Source organism: Megalobrama amblycephala, linkage group LG13 (genome assembly GCF_018812025.1).
Source record: "Megalobrama amblycephala isolate DHTTF-2021 linkage group LG13, ASM1881202v1, whole genome shotgun sequence".
In the NCBI taxonomy this organism is placed as follows: Eukaryota; Metazoa; Chordata; class Actinopteri; order Cypriniformes; family Xenocyprididae; genus Megalobrama; species Megalobrama amblycephala.
The window spans coordinates 13,179,489-13,203,795 of NC_063056.1; the positions used below are offsets into that span (position 1 = coordinate 13,179,489).

The following is a 24,307-nucleotide window of genomic DNA, read 5'->3' on the forward strand; positions in this document are numbered from 1 at the left end:
ACACCAGCAGCTTCAAATACCTGTTTGCTGCTCAACACTGGCTTTTTTATAGCTGCCCTTTTAATACAATTAATTTTTTTGACAGGAACTTTCATTAATAAGCCTTTATCTGACCGAGTTCTGCTGTGCTCTGAATCACTCACAAATCTTATGATAATTTGATAATCTCCATTCAGTTTTCACAAAATATTAGTTGTTTTCATGCCTTTTGCACAACATTGCACCATTTCATGCTTTTCATCTTCAGAAAGATCTTTCTTCCTCCCCATATTGCATGAGAACTGTGACTTGCTTAATAATGTGGAACAACCTCTAAGTAGGGTTTCCATAGATCTGGCAAATTATTTTGTCTGAGATTGATACCAGTTATCTAAAAAGACATGGATAAATAAACAAACATACATTTTCTTAGAAAAACTTATTCTACTGAAATCTTACTGATATGTCACTTGCATAATAATTTGGAACGCGGTGTATAAGCATATACCAATCTACTTGAACTACTAAAATAGAAAGGTACATAATAAACGAGATGGTAGATGAATATAGATTTTATTCAGGGTCATACTGTGGACACGAAGACAAAGCACACATCACTAAAATTATGCCATAAACATTAAATAACATAAAATGCAACACATAATACCCTAACTAAAATAAGAAACTCTTTTGTTGATTATTATGTAGATTTAAATTGTGAATTACACTCACTAGCCACTTTATTAGATACACCTGTTCAACTGCTCATTAACACAAATATCTAATCAGCCAATCACATGACAAGCAACTCAATGCATTTAGGCATGTAGACATGGTCAAGACGATCTGCTGAAGTTCAAACCGAGCATCAGAATGGGAAAGAAAGGTGATTTAAGTGACTTTGAACATTCACGGTTGTTGTTGCCAGAGGGGCTGGCCTGAGTATTTCAGAAACTGCTGATCTACTGGATTTTCACGCACAAACATCTCTAGGGTTTACAGAAGATGGTCAGAAAAAAAGAAAATATCCAGTGAATAGCAGTTCTGTGGGTGAAAATGCCTTGTTGATAACAGAGGTCAGAGGAGAATGGCCAGGGCAGTGTTTCCCAAAAGCATCGTAAGCCTAAATTGATCGTAGCTCCATTGGTTTCAACTTAAGCTTACGATGCTTTTGGGAAACGCTGCCCAGACTGGTTCAAGCTGATAGAAAGACAACAGTAACTCAAATAACCACTCGTTACAACCGAGGTCTGCAGAAGAGCATCTCTGAACACATTGAATGGAAGACCACATCAGGTGCCACTCCTGTCAGCTAAGAACAGGAAACTGATGCTATAATTCATGGATCCAACCTTGCTTGTATGAATGGTTCAGGCTGCTGGTGGTGTCATGGTGTGAGGAATATTTTCTTGGCACACCTTGGGCCCCTTAGTACCAACTGAGCATCATTTTAAACACCACTGCCTACCACAGTGTACCATCTTCTGATGGCTAATTCCAGCAGGACGCACCACGTCACAAAGCTCAAATAATCTCAAACTGGTTTCTTGAATATAATGAGTTCACTAACTCAAATGGCCTCCACAGTCACCAGATCTCAATAGAGCACTTTTGGGATGTAATGGAACGGGAGATTCACATCATGGATGCGCAGCCGACACATCTGCAGCAACTGTGTAATGCTATCATGTCAAGACCAAAATCTCTATGGAATGTTTCCAGATCCTTGCTATGAAGATTTAAGGCAGTTCTTATGGAAGAAGGTGGCCTGGTCTGATGAATCACGTTTTCTTTTACATCACTTGGATGGCTGGGTGCATGTGCGTCGCTTACCTGGGGAACACATGGCACCAGGATGCACTATGGGAAGAAGAGAAGCTGACGGAGGCAGTGTGATGCTTTTGTCAATGTTCTGCTGGGAAACCTTGGGTCCTGCCATCCATGTAGATGTTACTTTGACACGTACCACCTACCTAAGATTTGTTGCAGACCATGTACACCCTTAAACGGTATTCCCTGGTGGCTGTGGCCTCTTTCAGCAGGATAATGTGCCCTGCCACAAAGCAAAAATGGTTCAGGAATGGTGTGAGAAGGACAATGAGCTTGAGGTGTTGACTTGGCCTCCAAATTTCCCAGATCTCAATCCAATCGAGCATCTGTGGGATATTCTGAACAAACAAGTCTGATCCATGGAGGCCCCACCTCGCAACTTACAGGACTTAAAGGATCTGCTGCTAACATCTTGATACTAGAGACCACAGCACACCTTCAGGGGTCTAGTGGAGACCATGCTTCTATGGGTTAGGGCTGTTTTGGCAGCAAAAGGGGGACCAACACAATATTAGGAAGGTGATCATAATGTTATGCCTGATCGGTGTATATGGTAATGACTTATATATGCTATATGGTTTTACTTCCAAAAACAAAAAATACAGTAGTAAAATTGCATACGATGATGATATAATGAATATTTAACGTATATGGTAACATAAGCTACAGTTACACAACCCAATTACAAACATTTTTAGGCAATGTTCTATTATGTGTAAACTTTGTGGGTCTAGTAAAATTGGAAAGTAGTGTTGCAACCTTGTGCAGATGCTATTAAAATCTAGTAATTTTTCACTTGAAAGTAGTTTTTACTTCTCAAAATCTTACAACATTTACTGTCACATCAGTAGGGTGGTGATCATGTATCATAGTGATTTCACCCCTATTGCTCATTTCTAATTGGTTAAAGTGATGGTGGTATAACTAATCCCCCGGTCTCCCCTACAAGAGTTTGCAAATGTGAAAACTGTTTTTCAACAAAGCAACATAAGAACAGTGCACATCTGTAATACATAAATTCTACAAAACAATTCATCTTGCATCCTTTTTATTGCTCAGTATGAAACAAATGTAAATATTCAGCAGCCCAACATCATTTAGCTTGTGTATGTTGCCAGCTGTGAGACAATGATGAAACTGCATAGAGCTGTTAATGATAGTCAGACATAAACTTCCACAAAGATTGTATCATTTTTTGCAGAAGACACAAACAATAGTGTTTCCCGTGCAATTCTATAATGATAAATAGTCTCTACGGCTTTACGCAATTTGGATGATTGACTACTATAAGTGAAATTGAAAAAAAATAAAAATACAGTGAAGAAAAAGAAAATCATTACAGACAATAGGCAGCAGAACAGGCTGTTTTACTATTGTACCCCTCGATTGCAGTAAATTGCATCAGCACAGCCTCCGTTTCAATAGTCTAGTCGCTCCTTCCTAAATCTCAAGAATAACACGGTCTTGAAATCAATTTCAATAAGAAAAAAAGTGACAAGTGCCTCATACAATCAGCCATATAAATTTAAGTGGATGAGCACTTCAATCTGTCAGCGAAGTCAAAACCATGTCAGGACAAATGAACTCTCTGAAGACAGATGGAGCAAATATGATCTCCAAGAGGCCAGAGTCTAAAAACTGTCTCTGCTCATTTTCACAAATTCTAATCTTATCTGTGGTCATAGTCAAAAACTTAAAGACAAGACGTATTAAACTAAAAAGATAAACATTGATTTGATTCAGTTGTCTCAACCTGTTAGACAGGGTTCCCACTCATCCTGGAAAACCTTGAAAACCTGGAAAATTGATTTTTCTTTAGAGACCAAAGAGCTAAAAGATGGTAAAATGAGCCAAAAAGAGATTTATCTCAGAGTGAAAGGTCAAAAATTATTCAATCCCCACAAGAAGGATGCAATATTAATGCAATACTAGAAATTGCAGTTAAGGCATGACCATTGGACAGCAAAATTTCTCAGTGAAGAATTAAGCGTGAAACCATCAGAAAACCTTTAGTCTTCAGCACCACCATTTTCCAGAACTGCAACCTACCTGCAGTCTCCAGAAGTGTGAGGTGTCAGGATCTCAGAGACTTAGATTAGGTAAAGAATCCTAAAAAATGCCCTCCATTTAAGAATCGCATACTGAATTGTAGTAAAATACAAGACAGATGTTTTTATAGGCTTTATAGACAGACAGATTGAGAGTGACTCTTGAAGGACCAGCACCACATCCTCTTGTACCACTGTCTGAAGAATTTATCTTTTTTATTTATCGGAATCTAGCTGTAAGGTGTTAGAGTTTATTTTTAGTCCATCTCTTACCCTGAAAAGTCCACCTTGCAAAGATAATGATCTTCCAAAACTTACTGCCAACAAAAAAATAGAAGTGTGCATCAGTAGTTAAGTAATGAAAATAAACTATGGAATCTTGTTTCCGCCACTGAATAATAAATAAAAAAAAGTCTAAATATTTTTCTTACAATTGCGAGTTTACATAATTGTGATTTAAGCTCGCAATTGTGAGGAAAAAAAAGTCAGAATTGCGAGTTTATATCATTCTATTCTGATCTTTTTTTCGCAATTATTACTTTTTTCTGGCATTTGACAGTTTATATCTTGCGATTCTTACTTCTTTTCTTAGAATTGTGAGATATAAACTTCCAATTGCGAGAAAAAGTCAGAATTGCGAGTTTCTATCACGCAATTCTGACTTTATATCTTGCAATTGCGAATTTCAAATCATAATTATGTAAACTCGCAATTGCGAGAAAAAAAGTCAGAATAGCGAGATAAAAAGTAAAGTTGCAATTACCTTTTTTTTTTAATGGAAACAATCTTCCATAGTCATAATGTATGATTAAGAGCTCATATTAAAAACTGATTTTATAGTTAAGTCATGGCAATAAACCTTTTAAAGACTGTAACACAGTTCGTAAATATGGGAAGAAGGAGGCGGGAACCGGCGAACATTCAACGTAACTTTAATTCAAAATAAACAAAGAACAAAACCAAAGTAATGCCGGCAGACCCTTGCGGACGTCTGCCGGCCACACAAACATAATAAAACGTAAAATAAAGTCCAGGCCTGGTCCTCTCTCGTCCTTCACTGTAGTCGCTCCTCCTTTTATGCTCCCGGAGCTCCTCCGTGAGGGACTCAAGGCCGGTGCGCCTCCCAGGTGAAGCTCATTAACACTCGCGCCACCGGCCTCGCGCCGTTCCCTCACGGCTCTCGCCCGCCCTGGTCACCACAAAGACTTAGAGAGCAATATATTACTTTCGGGCGTAATCCCAGTCTTTTATTCCCATTTTTGTAAAATTGAAAATGTCCTGGAAAATGATCGCTGAAAAAGAGTGGGAACCCTGTTAGATATCTGATGAATGGTCAAAAGGGCATAAGCTGCATCTAGACTGTCAATGATATTCAAGGCTACATTTTATTAAAGCAGAACTAAGTAACTTTTTTTACCTTCATAAATAGTTTTCTAAGTCCTTACAATGGTTAATTGACTTGTAGTGGTGTGTTTGAGGCGAGCACTAACCCCCTCTGGCATGTCTACGCCAAAAAACAGCACTTGCAAGCTGCGCCGACCCGACACAATCTCGCCTCATGTTCACGTTCACGCGAGAGTGACAAAATGCTTTACGATAATTTAAAAACAATGTATATATTATGACTTTATAAGACAATTTCGAAAATTACCCGCCTCCATTGAGATTTCTTGTACTGTATTTGCAAAACTACTGCGCTGGTGAGCGTTGTAGTCTTGTAGTCCAGAGCTGCGCTTGGAGTATTTACGACAGTGTGATTCACTGAAGGAACCTGTAGGGGGAGCTTCGCAAATCTTACTGATTTCCGCTTTAAAGGAGAAAAGAGGATTTGATCTTTCTTCATTTGTCTTTCTCAGGGACACGTTTTCAGGCTTTTCTTTTCATTCTGAATAGGCAGCAAAACTGTCCATGTTCTGTGCTTAAGCTTCATAGAATTCTCAAAATTCAAGGATTGTGATCTGTAGCATCTGTTGCACATTTTATTGAAAAGACAGGATTGATGTGGCCTTATCTTCCATTGTACCATGTGAAAACACAAGGCTGTGGAAAACTCATCTAAAGAGCAGTCACACATCAAAGTTATAGAGGTAGAAAGAGAGAAAACTGTCCAATTAAGCCACTCAGTGGTTTGTCCAGCAGTTCTTTTTTTCTTTTCTTTTTTTTTACTTCCTTAATTGCTTATATTTTATTCAGAAAAGACATAATGAGGATGATTACTGTCTAGAAAAAGGGAACTTTTTATCCAAAACATATTTGTGAGGAACTACATTATGCCAAATGTACTTTAAAATTAACTCAAAAGGAATATATATATATATATATATATATATATATATATATATATATATATATATATATATATATATATATATATTCCTTTGACAAGGTCAATCGCAGATACCAAAAATGTACTCCAAATCATGTAAATCATGTAAATCTAAGGTCTGACAAAACCTAATGCAGCAAAAAATTCATAATGAAGGCACCCAAACAACAGCAGGGAATTAGCATTAGCATTAATAGGAACTGGTCTGCCCTTATAGCTTCTGACTTTTAGGCAAACACACCAGAATTAGCTCCCTACTTGAACATGTCAATCAGAATGCAGGGTTGAGCACACACTGAATGACTGGAAACCAGCTAAAAACTGAAAATGAGTTTCACTGGCAGCCAAAGCTGAACTTAACCTCTGGCTACAACAAATATTACAGGGAACAGAGATGATAAATCTGACTGATTTTGGTTGTACTGATAACAGACAAACATTTATTAAACCTTACATTTAGTGCCATCCTATTATGTTACCCATATGGGTTGAGCTAACTTACTTCTTCCCTTAACACAAGCCTTGTTAAAACAACCTTCAATGGTTTGTACAGTGGCATTTAAAACCACTTTTCACAAATAAAAAATAGCATCTTTTTTCTTTTTTCAAAATAAATAAATAAATAATAATGGTGATGGCTACAAGGTGCTTAACCTTCAGAAAAATGTTAATTGTCAACCTCAGGAGGTAAATAAGCAGTTTTATGTTTCTCATTGATTTTCTATGAATCTCCCATTTTTCAACCCTGTTACCAAATTTTAGCATGACTAAGTAGTTTATGTTCTAGCAATTAACATAAACATAATCAAATTTATAAAAAATATCTAACCAAATTTGCTAATGGCTTGCCAATAGGATTGCCAACTAATTTGGAACAGTTTTTACCACAGCTTTTTGATAAATCGAATGAGTTAAAGTTGCCATCGAACGTTTTTTTACAAGATGTAATATAAGTCTAAGGTGTCCCCTGAATGTGTCTGTGAAGTTTAAGCTCAAAATACCCCATAGATTTTTTTTTTATTCATTTTTTTTAACTGCCTATTTTGGGGCATAATTATAAATGCGCCGATTCATGTTGCAGCCCCTTTAAATGCTCACACTCCCCACCCACGGAGCTCGCGCTTGCCTTAAACAGTGCATAAACAAAGTTCACACAGCTAATATAACCCTCAAAATGGATCTTTACAAAGTGTTCGTCATGCATACTGCATGCATGCATCGGATTATGTGAGTATTGTATTTATTTGGATGTTTACATTTGATTCTGAATGAATTTGAGGCTGTGATCCGTGGCTAACGGCTAATGCTACACTGTTGGAGAGATTATAAAGAATGAAGTTGTGTTTATGCATTATACAGACTGCAAGTGTTTAATAATGAAAATAATGACGTGAATACAATAAGAAACAATGGTAACTTTAACCACATTTAACAGTACATTAGCAACATGCTAACGTAACATTTAGAAAGACAATTTACAAATATCACTAAAAATATCATGTTATCATGGATCATGTCAGTTATTATTGCTCCATCTGCCATTTTTCACTATTGTTCTTGCTTGCTTACCTAGTCTGATGATTCAGCTGTGCACATCCAGACGTCCTGCCCTTGTCTAATGCCTTTCATAATGTTGGGAACATGGGCTGGCATATGCAAATATTGGGGACGTACACCCCGACTGTTACATAACAGTCTGTGTTATGTTGATATTCGCCTGTTCTTCAGAGGTCTTTTAAACAAATGAGATTTATATAAGAAGGAGGAAACAATGGAGTTTGAGACTCACTGTATGTCATTTCCATGTACTGAACTCTTGTTATTTAACTATGCCAATATAAATTAAATTTTTAATTCTAGGGCACCTTTAATATTTTTGAATAGTTTTAACTTCAAAGACCAAAATTTGCTGGATACTGTTGAAAAGGTGATACCTTTAAGGTGGTACTGGTGTTCAAAGGATTAGTCCACTTCAGAATTAAAATTTCCTGATAATTTACTCACTCCCATGCCATCTAAGATGTTTATGTCTTTTTTTTCTTCAGTCGAACAGAAATTGAGGGTTTTGAGGAAAACTTTCAAAGATTTTTTCCATTTAGTGGACTGTAATCACATTGGTAAGGTCACGCATGACGTAAGTGTCCACTATATGGAAAACAATCCTGGAATGTTTTCCTCAAAAATCTTCATTTCTTTTTGTGTTCTTAATTTCTTCCTCAGTCTAGCATTAGTAGCACATACTGTACTGATAGATAGCATTACTGTTTGTTGCGATGGAATCCATTCATGATATTTCTGAACTCTAAACTGAATTCATGAAATCTGAACTCTTCTTGACAGCTGACTGCATGATTGAGTTGACCAGTGAAATCAGATATAAGGCAAGATTTGTGCTTAACTAATTTGGGAGTGGGGTTTTTGGCTTTAACTAGCACTTTTATTGCTAGGTTAATTTGATGGTATATAATAGGTTAACATACACTGAAAAAAGGTCAATTTTGAAGAACCGTTTATGCTAAAAAGTACAATAAGTTCTATATAAGGAGAAATGTCTTCAATGATTGCATAATACTTTAATGTTTTTTTTTCTTTCTTTCCTTTTCTAGTGATAAAGTATGTTTACGAGCTGTGAAATTCATAAAATTGAATTAAAATTAAAAATGAAATAAAACAACATTAATTGAAACTAAATCTATAAAATGATACCATGATGGGAACCCATAAAAGGTTCTATAAATATATGCCTGACAGAACCTATTAAGGTTCATAAAACCTTTTCTTCTGAGAGTGTACTTAATAATTCTCACATAAAACATGGGATTTGTGCATCTAAAGCTTTAAAAATCCTAATGAAATGGCATAGTGTAAAATGTAAAAATAGTGTGTGAAAGTGCCACTAACAAAGTGTTTATAGCTAGTTGTTCATTTTAATTTTCCACCTAATATATTTCTGCTCTCATGACATGATAACTAATATATTGTACTGAGCCACAGAACAAGGCTTTAAGGTGTCTCTTACAGCAGCAATAACGTGTCATATTCACACTGACAGCATGATCAAAAGCTGGCAGCTTCAGGAGAAGCTCTCCGGTTTCAGCTTGCTGAGTAACATTTGGCCATAAGGCATCCAGCCCCAGAGAGATGCTCCGTTCCAAAAGCGGCTCGTCAACTATATCTGAATTAATGACAGTAAAGCAGTGCCTTCATTTCCTGTAGGGAACCAAACCATTGAACCAAATACAAACTTGCTTACAGATTAACCAATTTAATACAAAGTGAAGCAGTGAACATTTTATAAATATAATTTCATTACTTTTATTCAGTTTTTATTCAGAAATCTTAAATCTTTTGGTCTCTCTATTGAGATGGTTGGTGGTGTTAAAGAAATATTCTGGGTTCAATCTACAGCACTTAAGCCATGATGGCGATTACCACAAATTAGTTTGACTTGTCCCTCATATTTGCTTTAAAGGACAACTGTTATGCCCAGCATTAGATAAGAAAACAAAATGTCATTAACAAATGAATATTAATAATTTGATTAAAATAAACAAGTAAACAATACTGTTTACAGCTGCTCATAAGGGTAAGGGACATTATATAGAGGGCAACAGTTGGGCTCCGGAAGTAAAAACTCAATTCATTTTCTCTATAGAGAAACTTATTTTGAACGATACATTTTAAACCTTTAAAGACAGACCTACTGTGAGCTACAAGGTTGTTATAATCCATGCTATTTGCTCCTGTTGAAGCTGGCAACCCCGATATTTCAGCTTATTTTTAAAATAATCATATTTAGCAGCAGAATTCCTAGAGAAAAACTACATTACCCATGATGTTGTACTGAAATTACACCAATCAGTGAGTCAAAAAAGCAACAAATGCAAAAATAGCACTTTATCTCCGCCCACTCCCATGAAACACTGCAAATGACATAATCGAGTCGATCTTCCTAAGCTCTCAAAATACTTATTAGTTCATTATTTTGTTAAGATTATTAAAATTTTCACAGATTCTGCAAGTGGTTCACATACTTTTTCTTGCAACTGTATATGCATATTTTGCAGTATATATATATATATATATATATATATATATATATCAGCTACGAGGTGAAAGATAAACACTACAAACATTGATGTGAAGCAAAAAAAGCAAAGTGTGTGAGAATATATATATATATATATTTCCCACACACTTTGCTTTTTTTTGCTTCACATCAATGTTTGTAGTGTTTATGTTTCACCTCGTAGCTGATTGTTTTGGTTCATGGCTTATAACTCTTTAACAAACACTTTTTTTTAAATCCCTGGATAAATGAATGGAAAAAATATTTCCAGAACCATGCGCTGCTGAAAATGGTGTCAGGAACTGTTGAACTCTATTTCCAATACACGCTCTAAGCAGACTGGACCAGCTGACCAATCAGAGCAGACAGGGCTTTTTCAGAATGATGGGCTTTAAAGATACATGAATTAAAACGGAGCATTTCAGGCAGAGAATGAAAAGAGGTAATACACAATATGAGAGAAAGCATGTTTTTTTAACTTAATATCATGTAAATGTATTCTAGCAGACCCTAAAAATAATATTACGTTAAATGAGCATAATATGGGAGCTTTAAAGTCCCCCTGTGGTGAAAATCAAGTTCTTAATGTTATTTACTGTATATGTCTATGTGTTGTTTTTAATATGCTTTAAGACAAATCATCGATTTGAAAAGATCGACTCCTCGTCCTAAGTCCAACTTCGTATCGGATGAGCTACTGAGCAAGCTCGGTCATGGGCCAAAAAAAGTGAAACGTATAGAGCTGGTTAAGCGACGCAAAGTCCTACGTTCGTTTACAAATCGGGCACTCCGGTAAGAAGCGTTTTGAAGTCGTAACATCATATTGCGTGAGGAGACGCGAAAACGAGTCTTTATTCATCCATAATCCAACCCCGGCCGTCATCGAAACCGCGTGTGAAAACGAGCAAAAGCGCCTATTGACGTTGTACCGGGCCTCTAGCGTTCGTTTCTGTCGGAAACTGCAGCAAGACGTACGCATCAGTACGTAATTTTGTGTCTCGCGATAACGTTGCCCACGGGTACGTCTCTATTATGAGACCAGGTTATTTAATTTTAATAATGTATTAGTAAATGATGAAATTAACATTAAGTTAAGTTAAATTCTGTATTTTTTATTAGTATTGTTTATTCTTAGTTCCTGTTAACTAATGAAACCTTATTGTAAAGTGTTACCATTTTTTTCTTGGTAATTACCATTATGCCATAAATCTTGTTGATTCCTTCAAGAAAAGAGTCAACAGCCTACACCAACTGCTCCTCAACCACCTTGGCTTTGTTTTAGGTCTCCTCTATATACTCTGACATACATATTTTGTGTGCTTGAATAAAGACGTCCTAACACCCAGCCTGGTGGAAAGGGACGAGTTGATTCTATAAATAAAGCATGATGGATGGGCATCACGCTCCATAACCCTATGTAAAGAAGGTGACTCTGTGGAACTTTAAATTGGTTTGCGTTGTGTTTACTGGTGGGCTGTCTTCAGTGTAGGTAAATGGAGGAAATAGTGGCCTTTCCCACTCAGAAGATTTTCCAACTCATTACACCCAACAATCTCTGCATAACCTCATTAAACTCAATGGCCCTATTTGGAAAGTCTGTTAGTAAGCAGATGAAACTTTTAGGCATATAAAATGGGTTTAGTATGATCAACGGTACCCACGTCACAATGAGCGCTTTTACTTTCCGCGATCTGTGCTTCCACAACCTGTAATTAAATTACTGACCGCTTCCATATGCATCCATCCCAGGCATGCTTTAAAGACCAAAGCCAAGTCTAGCATTCCAAACAACTCCGAACCTCACTTACACACACTTCTGTATCCATGATCTCTGGGAAAGTTAACATATTGCGCCTCCTATGTCTAGATTGAGCTCTAAGTTTTGTTTTCATAGGCTGAGCGGTGCCCGCACAAATCCTGACATCATTTGCAATAACATACACAAATGCGGCTAAAAGCTTCCAGCTGTTTTCTGCTCTAAGCAATTCTCTCATCTCTGTGAGCTGGAAAATAACTGCGAAGGTGCGATGCTGCTACTTTTACCACCACACCCCATGGTCTGCACTGTGGAACTCAAAAACAAGAGCTCAAATGAAATCCTGATCACACTGAAAGAAATATGAACATTCTCCAGAAGAAAGGTTAAAGTGGTATTCCAATTAAAAATTGTCCTAAACATGAATTCTTTCCAAACCATAAGACACACATTGAGGGTGCGTTTACATGACAACAATGTACTACAAAGGAAAAGATTTCATTTGAGTTTTTCCCGAACAGACGACAACATTGTCAAAAAGATCCCCGTTCACACGGATCCGCGAAAATGATTAAAAACACTGTCTTATGCATGCCAAGCCAGTAGTTGGCGATGTCACTTTGTTAAGAAAAAACATATGACGTCACCTTTTTCAAAAATTTACAGAGGCAATAATGGTATCGTTTTCAAAAACTTGCACTATGAAACCCATTTTCAAAAGTTTGCGTTCTCAGGCCCCCAAAACGCCATTATCTTGTAAATGAATGGCCAAAACACATAAAAAGTTTTCCATTTTTAGTTTCAAATGGTGTTGTATAAATGGCCCAAATTCAAAGTTTTTGTCCATCCATTGAAAGTCTATGCAAACAACATTTTCATGCATCAAAATGTATATAAAACATTGTAAAAGTAATCCATATGAATCAAATGGTTTAATCCAAGTCTTCAGAAAAGACATGATTGCTTTATTTTATATGATGAACAGATTTAATGTAGATCAACGCATACTGTACAGGGAGCACATTCAATATGGTAAATGTAAGCTCAAAATGTGATTGGTTAATGGGTGAAAACAATCCTCATTGGTTCTCTCACATCAAGCATTAAAGTTTGAGCGTCCATGAAAATGTTGATTGCATAGACTTTTAATGGAAGGAGAAAAATGAGAAGGAGAATAGTTCATTTGTGTTCCAAAGATGTTGAACAAAAGTCTTATGGGTTTGGAACAACTGTCTCTTTAAGCTCAGTCAACAGAATTACCACAAAAATTAATTAATTCTGTCAAAACTTTGTTGTAAAACTATTTTTACAGTTTTTTTTAGAGTTAACTGGTCTATGTTGTCATGTCAGTGAAGCCATAAAAGTGGCGGTAACATTTCAAAGAAAAGATTAGTAAGTCGCTATACCTTAAAAAAAAAAAAAAAAAAAAAAAATCGATTTTAATGTTTTAATGGATTAGCCCCTATTTACTTCCATTGTAAGTGCTTCACTGTAACACTGATTTTTTTTTTTTTTTTTTTTTTTAAAGAAATGGAGTCAAAAATAATTTTGTGGTAATCAATATTTTGCCAAAAATACTGATGATTGACAATAACTTGTACAGAATCCTGAATATTCCTTAAAATAAATTTTGTTGCTGGACCTTGTCAATATAGTACATCGAGGCCAAATAAATAGTCTTGGCAGCTTTTGATAAAGTTAAGTTTCGAAATCCCAGGAAAATGCTTTTATGATGTGGTCTCTAATCTGAGGCCCAAGCCGGTGTAAAAGCAGCCTTGGCTCAATGCTTGCAAACTTTTGTTGCCCGATCAAAGCAGAGAAAAAAAAATGTTGTGGAGTCATTTTATGTTAGGATAGAGGAGAAAATTAGTATGTCTATGTGAAAGGCAGGAAAGGAGCAAGCACCACTTAAATACAACCAGGTCTTCACTTTGAGCAAAACTGACCTATTAGCCTACTAACCAAACTTATCTGGGTAATTTTCTCTATAAAAAGTTCATGTCAGCATGTAATCGCCGCAAAAAAAAAAAAAAAAAAAAAAAAGCGCAGATTCCATGAAACTGACACATAACCTCCCAAGTCTGTGACATTTCTCTTTGTGAAACATGTGCATTCAAGATGCTTGTATGATTCAGATTTAGTCATGGTGAGTAGAAACACTGCAGGAAAACCAAAGACTGGACAGATTTTCTTGCATAATGCTCATATGTCCTCTTAATCCAAGTTGTCATAGAAACAAGAACTTTCTGGTTTGATGAAATTGAAAACCAGACATTAAGTGCAGGCACACAAGAGCACACACACGTACGCATACAACATAATGAGGATGCAAGCTTACCACTACACTTCCTTTCGCCTGATAAACATAAAGCTATACTGTGTACTTTTAATGTCAATCCAGGAATAAAAAAACACAACCATCTGGATTTTGTTTTTGTGCAGTAGACAAAACTTTCATCATATTAATGTAAGAAAGTTTCATAAATCTGAAGTGTCACTTTTCGATGTTTAAATATTTAATTTCAGCAGAATATTATCTAATAAATTACACTAATTCTAATAACCACCCCACAGAGAAAAGTTTTGGACAGGATATTTTTTTGTAAGCATTTTTGAAACCAGTTATTCGGAATCAACTTGTTTTTCAGATGAAAAACGATCCTAAATGAAGATTTTTGCTTGTATCTCATTCTCAAACAGATTTAATATGATGGAGCTCAATCTCTGACAAATTTCACTCTGCTGCTTTCAATTCCGAATGCTTAGTTATAGGGATAATTCACCCAAAAATGAAAATTCTGTCAGCATTTACTCGCCCTCATGTTGTTTCAAACTAAGAAGACTTTCGCTCATCTTCTAAACACAAATGAAGATGAAGAATGAAGAAACCCGAGAGATTTCTGTCCCTCCATTGAAAGTCCATGCAAATAAAGCTTTTAAGCTTCAAAAAGTCGTAAAGAGATTGTAAAAGTATTCCATATGAATCAGGAAGTTTAATCAAAGTCTTCTGATGAAACAAGATTGCTTTATTTCACAGGCTTTTTTTATATTCTTAGGCTTTTTTCACATATAAACATTAATCAATGAATGTATACAGTACATAGAGTTCATCAATATGGTAAACGGAAGCTCAAAGAACAAACTTCATTGGTTCTTGCGGAAGCTCAAATGTTCTTTCAATATTTGATGTACTCTATGTGCATTGATAAACGTTTATATGTGAATAAAAGTCTATCAAATGTGCCAATTAAATCTGTTCATCATATAAAGCGATCACATTTGTTCAGAAGACTTGGATTAAACCTCTTAATTCAAAAGGATTACATTTATGAACTTTTTGAAGCATCAAAATTTTGGTGGAATGGACTTCTCAGATCTGAGAAGAAATCTCTCAGATCTCATTAAAAATATCTTCATTTGTGTTTTAAAGTTGAATGAAAGTCTTATGAGTTTGGAATGGCATGAGGGTGAGTTAATGAAGGGTTTCATCTAACCCCTTAATACCTTATATAAAAAAACCCATAAAAATAGAATAATAGAGGAAGCATATCCATTACCCTGTTTGTTTTAGAAAAGTGGAACTGGGCTTAGTTTCCCAAAGGAAATCATATGATCTGATGACTAAGACCTATTCAGTTTGTGGAATATGACATCATAACAGCATCATCACACTGTTTATATGAAATTGTGAAATCAAGACTCATGAAATTTTAGTAACGGATGCTGGATCTTTATTCAGTTTTTTATGTACATTTTAGATTATTAACTGCTTATGTGTAGAAATTTTTAAATCAATTAATAAATTATGAATAGAAATTACACAATTAAAACTTTCACATTATAAAAGGATAATAGAAAAATAAAAATACAATTACACATGTATCAAAGGAGTAGTACATACTACTGTACATGACAGTGGAGTGATCAGGAGTGTATCTGAGGTTACGATGAAGTCAAATAATTAAAAAAAAAAAAAACATCAGGCTGATAGAGAATTCTCAAGGTAATGGTGTAATGAACCGCTGCTGGAAGCTGATGGACAGGGGGTTTGTTCAGTCGTTTATGAGTGACTCACTATCTAGGGAGCATTTCCTCCAGGTCAGCGACCACATAGGCCACCACAGCCCAAACAGCGGAACACAGGTTCATCTCCTCTGGGTTTTGGACGCTCATTGTATCACCGTCGCTGTGGTGGAACCAGAAGTACCGCTGGTCTGCAGTGTGCAGGCTGGCGCCTGGGGAAAAAAAAAAGACAGAATGAACAGAACAGTGAACAGAGCTGAAATGGTGTGATTCTGTGTTGCACATGTGTGAAAATTCTCCTTCTGCGTTAGAATATTAAAGAGTCTTGCTTACGTCTGCTCTTTAAAATAGTTCACCCAAAAAATGAAAATGCCATCATTATTTGCTCACCCACGTTACAAACACACATGATCGAAATTATGAAGAATGTACTGCATGCAAATCTATAAAATTACAAATATAATAAAAATTCTCCATATTTCATATCTTCTGAAGCCATATAATAGCTTTGTGTGAAAAACAAACCAGCATGTTTTTCTGAAAATCTTATATATAGTATATAGCATACTTCTATATAGCTAACGTATTTTCTGATAAGTAACTTTTTTATCATCTGAAACGTGCTGCAACTTGTATTCCAAAGCAACTTACATAATGCAATTAACGTCATGCGTGCAAAACATGCGCAAACTGCACACATTTGGACTCATGCTGAAAGAGAGAGATGTTTATTTGTATAGCACTTTTCCCACAAACTTTGCTTAAAATAAATTTGTTTAGGCTTGGCGATTATTATAAATGTTGTTTGTAATGCCACTATAATTCATGATTGTTTTATAGATATTTTTTCATTCCTTGTTCTGTTCACTGTTCAGTTTAAAGGATTGAGGGGAACTAAAATACATGTTTAATGTTTGTGAACGTTTCGTTTAATTTACTGGTAGTTTACATTATTTATGAATGTAATAATAAAATGTGATCAACAATGTAATTTTGAATAGGTGCAACTTATAGTCAGATGCAGTGTTGGAGGTAACACATTACAAGTAACTTGAGTTAAGTAATCGGATTACTTTTCTAAGTAACTAGTAAAGCAACACTACTTTTAAAATTACAACAAAATATCGGAGTTACTTTTTCAAATAAGTAACGCATGTTACTTTTTTTTCCCATTTACTGCCTGACAGCTCTCCTGTCCACATGTTGAGAAAAATTGTGAGTAAGTGCAGAGGTGTTGTGTGCACTGTGTGAACATGATGGTTATTGTAGTTCTAGACTAAATGTGAGCATTTTTTCATCTCACTTTCACAAAAACAGATTCAGTATTCCTCAAAATGAATAAAAACAGTGAAATGTAAACTCAGAATATTACTAAACTTGCAATAATTAAATGTTAAATAACAAATAAATTTATCCAATGTCTTTGCAGCTGACCTTCAACGATCCAATCCAACCATACTAAAAAACAAAAGTTACTTTAGTTAAACATCACATTTCTGTTTATTTCATTTGTTTTTATTTTCATTTGTTTTTTTTTTTTGTTTTTCTGAATGCATAATTTTTTTGAGCCAGATCTGACTGATTCGTTTACATGTAAAGAACCTTGGTGGTGTTGTTAAAATTTGACAAGCAAATAAATTGTTGTCAGAGCCAGTGTTTTCCAGCTATTGCAATGCTCTATATGCTTGTATCAACACGTTTGCAAATGGTTCAAAATGCTGCAGCTCGCTTCTTAATGGGGAAGAAAAAGCATAAGCATATCATACACCCCCTTTTTTAGCACATTTACACTGGCTACTGGTCAAATTCAGAATTGATTACAAGGTTTTAACATTTGTATTTATATCTCAGTTTATATCTCAGACCTTATTTGTCCATACTCTACCCAAAGATCTCTCAGATCATCCTCTGACAAACTATAAACCGTCTCATTGTCTTGCTTGAAATCTAAAGGGGATAGAGCCTTTTCCGTATTTGCCCCTAAGCTGTGGAATTCACTACCTCAATCTGTTAGGTTATCCCACTCTTTATCTGTATTTAAGTCATCTCTGAAAACGAATCTTTTTTCTCAAGCCTATTCATAATTTTTATAAATGTTAGTCTTATTGAGTTAAATTCTTAGTCCTGTTTTTATTTGCTCTCATGGTTTAAGTTGTCGATTTAAATTTGTATACTCTTTTTGTATATGACTCTTATCTTTTTATTGTGTTATTGTGATGCACCTTGGTCGGTATTAATGTTGTTTTAAGGTTGTTTAAAAGTGACCTTGATATTAGATGGATTTGGTTCTCAGTTCACTGATTCAGCGGTTACTTCCACAATTTGGTGGGAAGATTATTGGTTTTGTTCTGTTTCTCACGAAAAGCTATCGTATGGCTTTAGACCATTGGGAATACAACACATGAGTCACATCAACCAATGATTCATTTATGTTGCTTTTGTGTCATATTTGAAAACTTGAAAACTCCAGGCTGCATTCATAGTAAATGCATTTAAAAATGCATTCTTGTGTTTCACTGAAGAAGGAAAGTCATATGAGTTTCGAATGACATGGTGAGTAAATTACCATTCATTTTTGTGCTATTACAGAACGACTGCAAGCATTTTCTTTCTTTCTGTTTACTTTTAAACTCTATGTGGGTTTTCATATTTCTAGACCTTGATCCAAGTGATGCTGATGAAAAGCTGACCATGCTAGTGACTCATTAACACAGCATCACTCATGCATAATCATTTTTAGATCAGTGTGACATAAACATTCACAAAAACATTTGCTATATCCCACTGCAGGCCTCATTCTCTTTGTTTGGAGGAGCAATAGAACATGGAGAAGAAAAAAAAATCCAGAATGCATGTGGTTGCAGTTAAAGCCTGTTTGCCTGCCATCTATTTCTGTACTGATCCCATATGTGAACAAGCACCAGCCACAAGATGCTTTATTCCCCTGGAAATACAGGGACAGAGTTTTGTTTGACCTTAGAAGGGTGCTTGGTGAAGCATTGCTTATTCTCTGCCCTAGAATCAATAGTGTGAGGTGTACGGTGCAATGCACACTACAGGGACAATTCTAAAGGGCAGTGAACAGAAAAAACTGCACAGGGTTGAGGCCACATTCCAACATACCTCAAATGTAAACACAACTCGGTGATGTTTTTAAAACATGTATTTGGTTAAATATTTAAAGGTACACTCAGTAATTTTTGTTCATATTGTCTAATATGGCAGGCATCTTAGGGGGCTTTCACACTGGGCTCGTTTGCCGCGGTCTGAGCCCGGGCGCGACTGTTCCCGGTGCCCCCCGCAGCGTTGGTCTGGTTTCACACTCAAATTGATTCTATCGAAACTTGGAGCAAGGCGCATGACGGAAAACAGAATGCGGGTCAATAAATTGTGTTTTTTATTAATGTGGATGCTATTGTGAAGAATGCTATTATGTGCAGCAGAGTAAACGGCACTTGTGTTTACTGTATGTGCGCCGCATGTAGATGGTTTTCCGCTGTTTGCAAGCAGCCTATTTTGAGGAGACAGCTGATTACCTTTCATTTGCCACTCTGACTGCACTCCCAGAACGTGAATACACTGCAGGCTCACTCCTGCTCGAATCCAAGGTAAATCATCAACACTATCATCTCTTACATGTGTTTTGTTGAAGTAAATACATTACAATCGGTGAAAACAGATGCTGAACAAGTGCGCAGACTGCGCACCCGAGTCCGCGTTGCTTTCATATTCACCCGAACCACGGCAGAGTTCGAGTGCAACCGAACTCAGACCACCTCCTTCAGGTAGTCTCGGGTTTGGTACCCCGGTGCGCACCCGGGTTCGCATGACAGCTTTCACATTAGTGATTTTCCGTGCGAACCGTGCCCCGTTTCGAACTAAACTGCCAGTGTGAAAGTCCCCTTAGATTCTGACACCTAGTGGTGTGGATGCAGTTTCAGAAAATTCTACTTCAAATAAATGCTGTTCTTTTCATCAAAGAATCTTGAATAAAATGTAAGAAAGAAAAAAATAAGAAAGGTTTCTTGAGTAACAAATCAGCATATTTGCATGATCATCACAGAAATAAATTCAATTTTCAAATATATTAAAATGAAAACAGTTGTAACACTTTAATAAACAGTGCTGTAGTTACACGTTACTACATGTACTTAATATAGTAATAACAGTAAATTATGCATAATTACAGGTAACTAACCCTAAACCAAACCCTAACCCTAACTGTAACTCTACAGTAAGTACATGTAGTTAATTAATAGTACTCAGTACTTATTTGAGTAATTACAATGTAACTAAGGCACTGTAAAATAAAGTGTAACCTCAAATTTTAATATTTCACAATATTACTGTTTTAGATCAAATAAATGCAGCCTTGCTAGAACTTCTTTCAAAAACATATTATACCATATTGTACATATTAAACTATATTATCGACCTTAAACATTTGAACAGTATCAATCTTGGCATTGACACATTGATGCATTGATTTGTATCAATCTTTTATTATGATTTTTACAGTACTTCAATCCAAATTAAGGAACTGAATTGGAATCTACGAAATTCACAACTTAATTCTGAATGGTGCACCAACCTGGTGGTGAAAATGTTACTGCACCTTTAACGCTAGAGATAAATGCTCACAATACTTCATTGCATTTTCAGTCCATTCTACAACATCCAACAGCAAATACAAACCGTATCAAGCTCCACTTTAGAGTCTGCCATGATTGTAACAGAAGCCATCTTTGATAAAATCTGAGAGTTATATGACTCGTCAGTAGACAGCAATTTAATCACCACTTTCAAGGTCCAGAAAGGTACTAAAGAGATTGCTAAAAAAGTCAACTTGACTAAAGAAGTTCAACCTTAATTTTACGAAGCGATGAGAATACTTTTTGCGTGCAAAAAACAAACTTTATGGGTGACTTTATTCAACAATATCTTCTCTTCTGACTCATATGTCTATGGACGAGTCATATACCTCTCGGATTTCATCAAAGATGTCGTAATTTGTGTTCCGAAAATGAACAAAGGTCTTACGGGTGTGGAATGACATAAGGGTGAGTAATTAATGACAGAATTTCCATTTTTGGGTGAACTAACAACTTACAACTTTAAACTTGAGAGGAGCTGTTCTTGAAAAGAGATGCCAAGATTTCATGTTTGAATTTGCAGCTTTGTCAAGAAGAATAACTACAGAGCAACCAGTTTAGACAGCTGTGCGAATGATTCATTTGTGTAACGTGTTGGCTTTAATCTTCAGTGGAATTTCAACATACATTTCTATATGCCTCCTGCTGTGTTCATTATTCCTGCAGTCAGTCACAGTCAATTCATCTGATAACACTGTGTGCAGTTGGGGGAACAACCGATCCTCTTGTGTGCCACAGTTCATTGGTGGTTAAAGCAATCAGACTGGTGACTACAGACATTAATGAGATTTATCCATTCTTATGCATAAGTAATTTAATATGATGATGGGAGAAGGCAGTATAGCTGCCATGCGTGACTCTTCACAAGAGCTAACGACTGCTTATATAGTGAAGTCCCAGAGTCGGAGGACATAATATAAAGCAAAAACAAAGAAATGTTATGACATTAAATGAATATCAAACATTTACGTCATGACTTTTTGGCATGGTAATGGATATGACAATGTTAAAGGGATAGTTCACCCAAAAATGAAAATTATCCTACGATTTACTCACCCTCAAGCCATCCAAGGTGTATATGACTATCTTCTTTCAGACTAACACAATCGGAGATATATTTAAAAATATCCTTAGTCCTCCAAGGTTTATAATAGTAGTGAATGGGGGCCCGCATTTTGAACAAAAAAAATGCATCCATCCATAATCAAAGTAATCCATACAGCTCCAGTGGGTTAATAAATGCCTTTTAAAGTGAAGCGATGCATTTTTGTAAGAAAAATATCCATATTTAAAACTTTATAAATTTAAATAACTAGCTTCCGGCAGACGACCGTCCACATACTGCGCAACTCAACTTGCGCCAAATAAGCAGGATGTAGGAGTATCAGGATGGAGGTTCGTCAGTGCGTCATTGCATTCGGGTCAACGGTTGCTCTTCCATCCAAATCAACTTGTGCAGTATGCGTACAGTCGTCCGCCAGAAGCTAGTTATTTGAATTTATAAAGTTTTAAATATGGATACTTTTCTTACAAAAATGCATCACTTTACTTCAAAAGAGTCGTTTGAATACTTTGATTATGGATGGATGCATTTTTTATATATTTTGTTCAAAATGCGGCCCCCATTCACTACTATTATAAACCTCGGAGGACTAAGGATTTTTTTAAATATATCTCCGATTGTGTTCGCCTGAAAGAAGACAGTCATATACACCTAGGATGGCTTGAGGGTCAGTAAATCATGGGATAATTTTTGGGTGAACTAACCCTTTAATATGTTTGGTCTTGGAATAGATCTGCTACGCTGCTGCTGTTATTGTACTGTATATTGGGATTTGCACAGACCAAACTAAGTACAATCACTGTCCTATCATAATAAAGGCAAAAACGGCCAAAATAAATCTTTAAAAAAACACCCAAAAAAAAAAAATGTTAAAAAACATTTTATGGCACAACATCGAACTTTGTCAGGCCACCACAGACACACCCTTCAACGAAAACTCAAGATCTTCACAATTTAATGTCGCAAAGGCCTTTAGATTAGACTGACCAAATATGATGTTGATCTGATTAAAGCTCTAGGAGGAGTTTGTTAAAGTACAATGTCTGGAAATGACAAAAACTGCAAATAATTTTGCAGAGAAAATTCAAAATATCTCACTTCTTGTTGGGTTTTCAGATTTTGCACCCAGGGACTTTTTTGTAGGTATTGGGCTGTTACATGTCTACCGAATTTCATACTTGTACGTGAAACGTAGCGCGAAGGGTGCTTAATTGAAATTTTGTATGTGCCGCTATCGAGCCATTTTGCCACACCTAATTCTGAAACCCATATCAGACGTTAATTTTCACCACTTCTGACACATGTGCAAAGTTTCATGAGTTTTCGAGCATGTTTAGGCCCTCAAAATGCAGAAAAAGAATTGACTAAGCAATTACAATAGGGTCCTTACGCCATCGGTGCTCGGGCCCTAAATATGCTATAAAATATGATCGAAAATAAAGGAATTATCATGCAAACCAGTGGTTGTGTGGAGAAAAAAAAACAAAAATCTGTAAATATTAATTCATGTATGAAGTAAAAGAAAAAAATAAGCTAGTATTATAGTAAAAATGAATCTACCTATTGCTGGGTTAAATAAACAACCCAATTTGCTGGGTAAAATTAACCCAACATGTGTTCTGTCCTATATTTACCCAGCCCTTTGGGTTGTTTTTAACCCAGTGTTTTTTAGAGTGCACTGTAACTGTTAAGCCAGGAAGGTAGAGAAGACACATCTAATGCTACAACCATATTTTTTCTTTGGAAATATCGAAGATATTGGTCACAGTTTATTTTAATAGTGATAAAAAAGATCAATAGTCATAAAAAGCAAGTGCTGCCTGTTTTTTGAGTATAAAAATATTAAACGATACAGTACATTGCACCTTTCCGAATCTGCTCCTGAGGGTTAACTACGAGAGCTCGCTTTACTTCACTTCTGCCAAGTATTCTAAGCTTTTCAGAGCTAATTTCACAGATCATTGGCTGAACTCAAACAATTAATGCAGTTCTTTCAGTCATTAGACTGCTGAATTCCCTTGCAGTTTGTATGAGGGAGGTACAAAAGTTGAAGAGTATAAATAAAAAAACAATACATTTAAAACCATGACTGGTTTAAGCCTTTTAAGTGAGTGACTTCTTAAATTGAATAAAAATTAAATGAATAAAAATTCTCTTATGCTCACCATTTGTTTCATTGTCTAATATTTTATACTGCAAAATATTATTGCAATATAAAATAACTGGTTTATGATTTAATTTTTAGCAGCCATTCCTCCAGTCTTCAGTGTCACATGATCCTTCAGAAATCATTCTAATTTGCTGAATTGCTGCTCAAGAAATATATAAAAAGAAGGAATTTTGATGAATATTTCAACTGTTTTTGTCCATACAATGAAAGACAATGGGGTCCAAAATGGCATTTTTTCAAAATATCTTCTTTTGTTTTCACAGAAGAAAGAAATACAGGTTTGGAATGACATAAGAATTTTCATATTTTGGTAACTGTCTTTTTAGCAATGCTGTTTTACTTTGTTAATTGCTACCACTATCACAAAGCAGGAAACAGGACTGAATTCTGC

The 24,307-nt window shown here is 35.8% G+C and overlaps 1 protein-coding gene and 1 long non-coding RNA gene across 2 annotated transcripts in view; one reads left to right on the plus strand and one right to left on the minus strand.

Annotated features, from left to right (window-relative positions):
* The window catches only part of LOC125243151, a 65,099-nt gene that overhangs the window by 6,642 nt on the left and 34,150 nt on the right, over nucleotides 1-24,307 (plus strand). The gene's annotated exons all lie outside the window — the stretch shown is intronic.
* Nucleotides 15,701-24,307, minus strand: part of LOC125243150 (carboxypeptidase Q-like) — a 59,257-nt gene continuing 50,650 nt past the window's right edge. Inside the window, 1 exon segment of the mRNA XM_048152548.1 lies at nucleotides 15,701-16,243. Coding sequence (XP_048008505.1) covers nucleotides 16,083-16,243 — 161 coding nt within the window. The 3' untranslated portion in view covers nucleotides 15,701-16,082.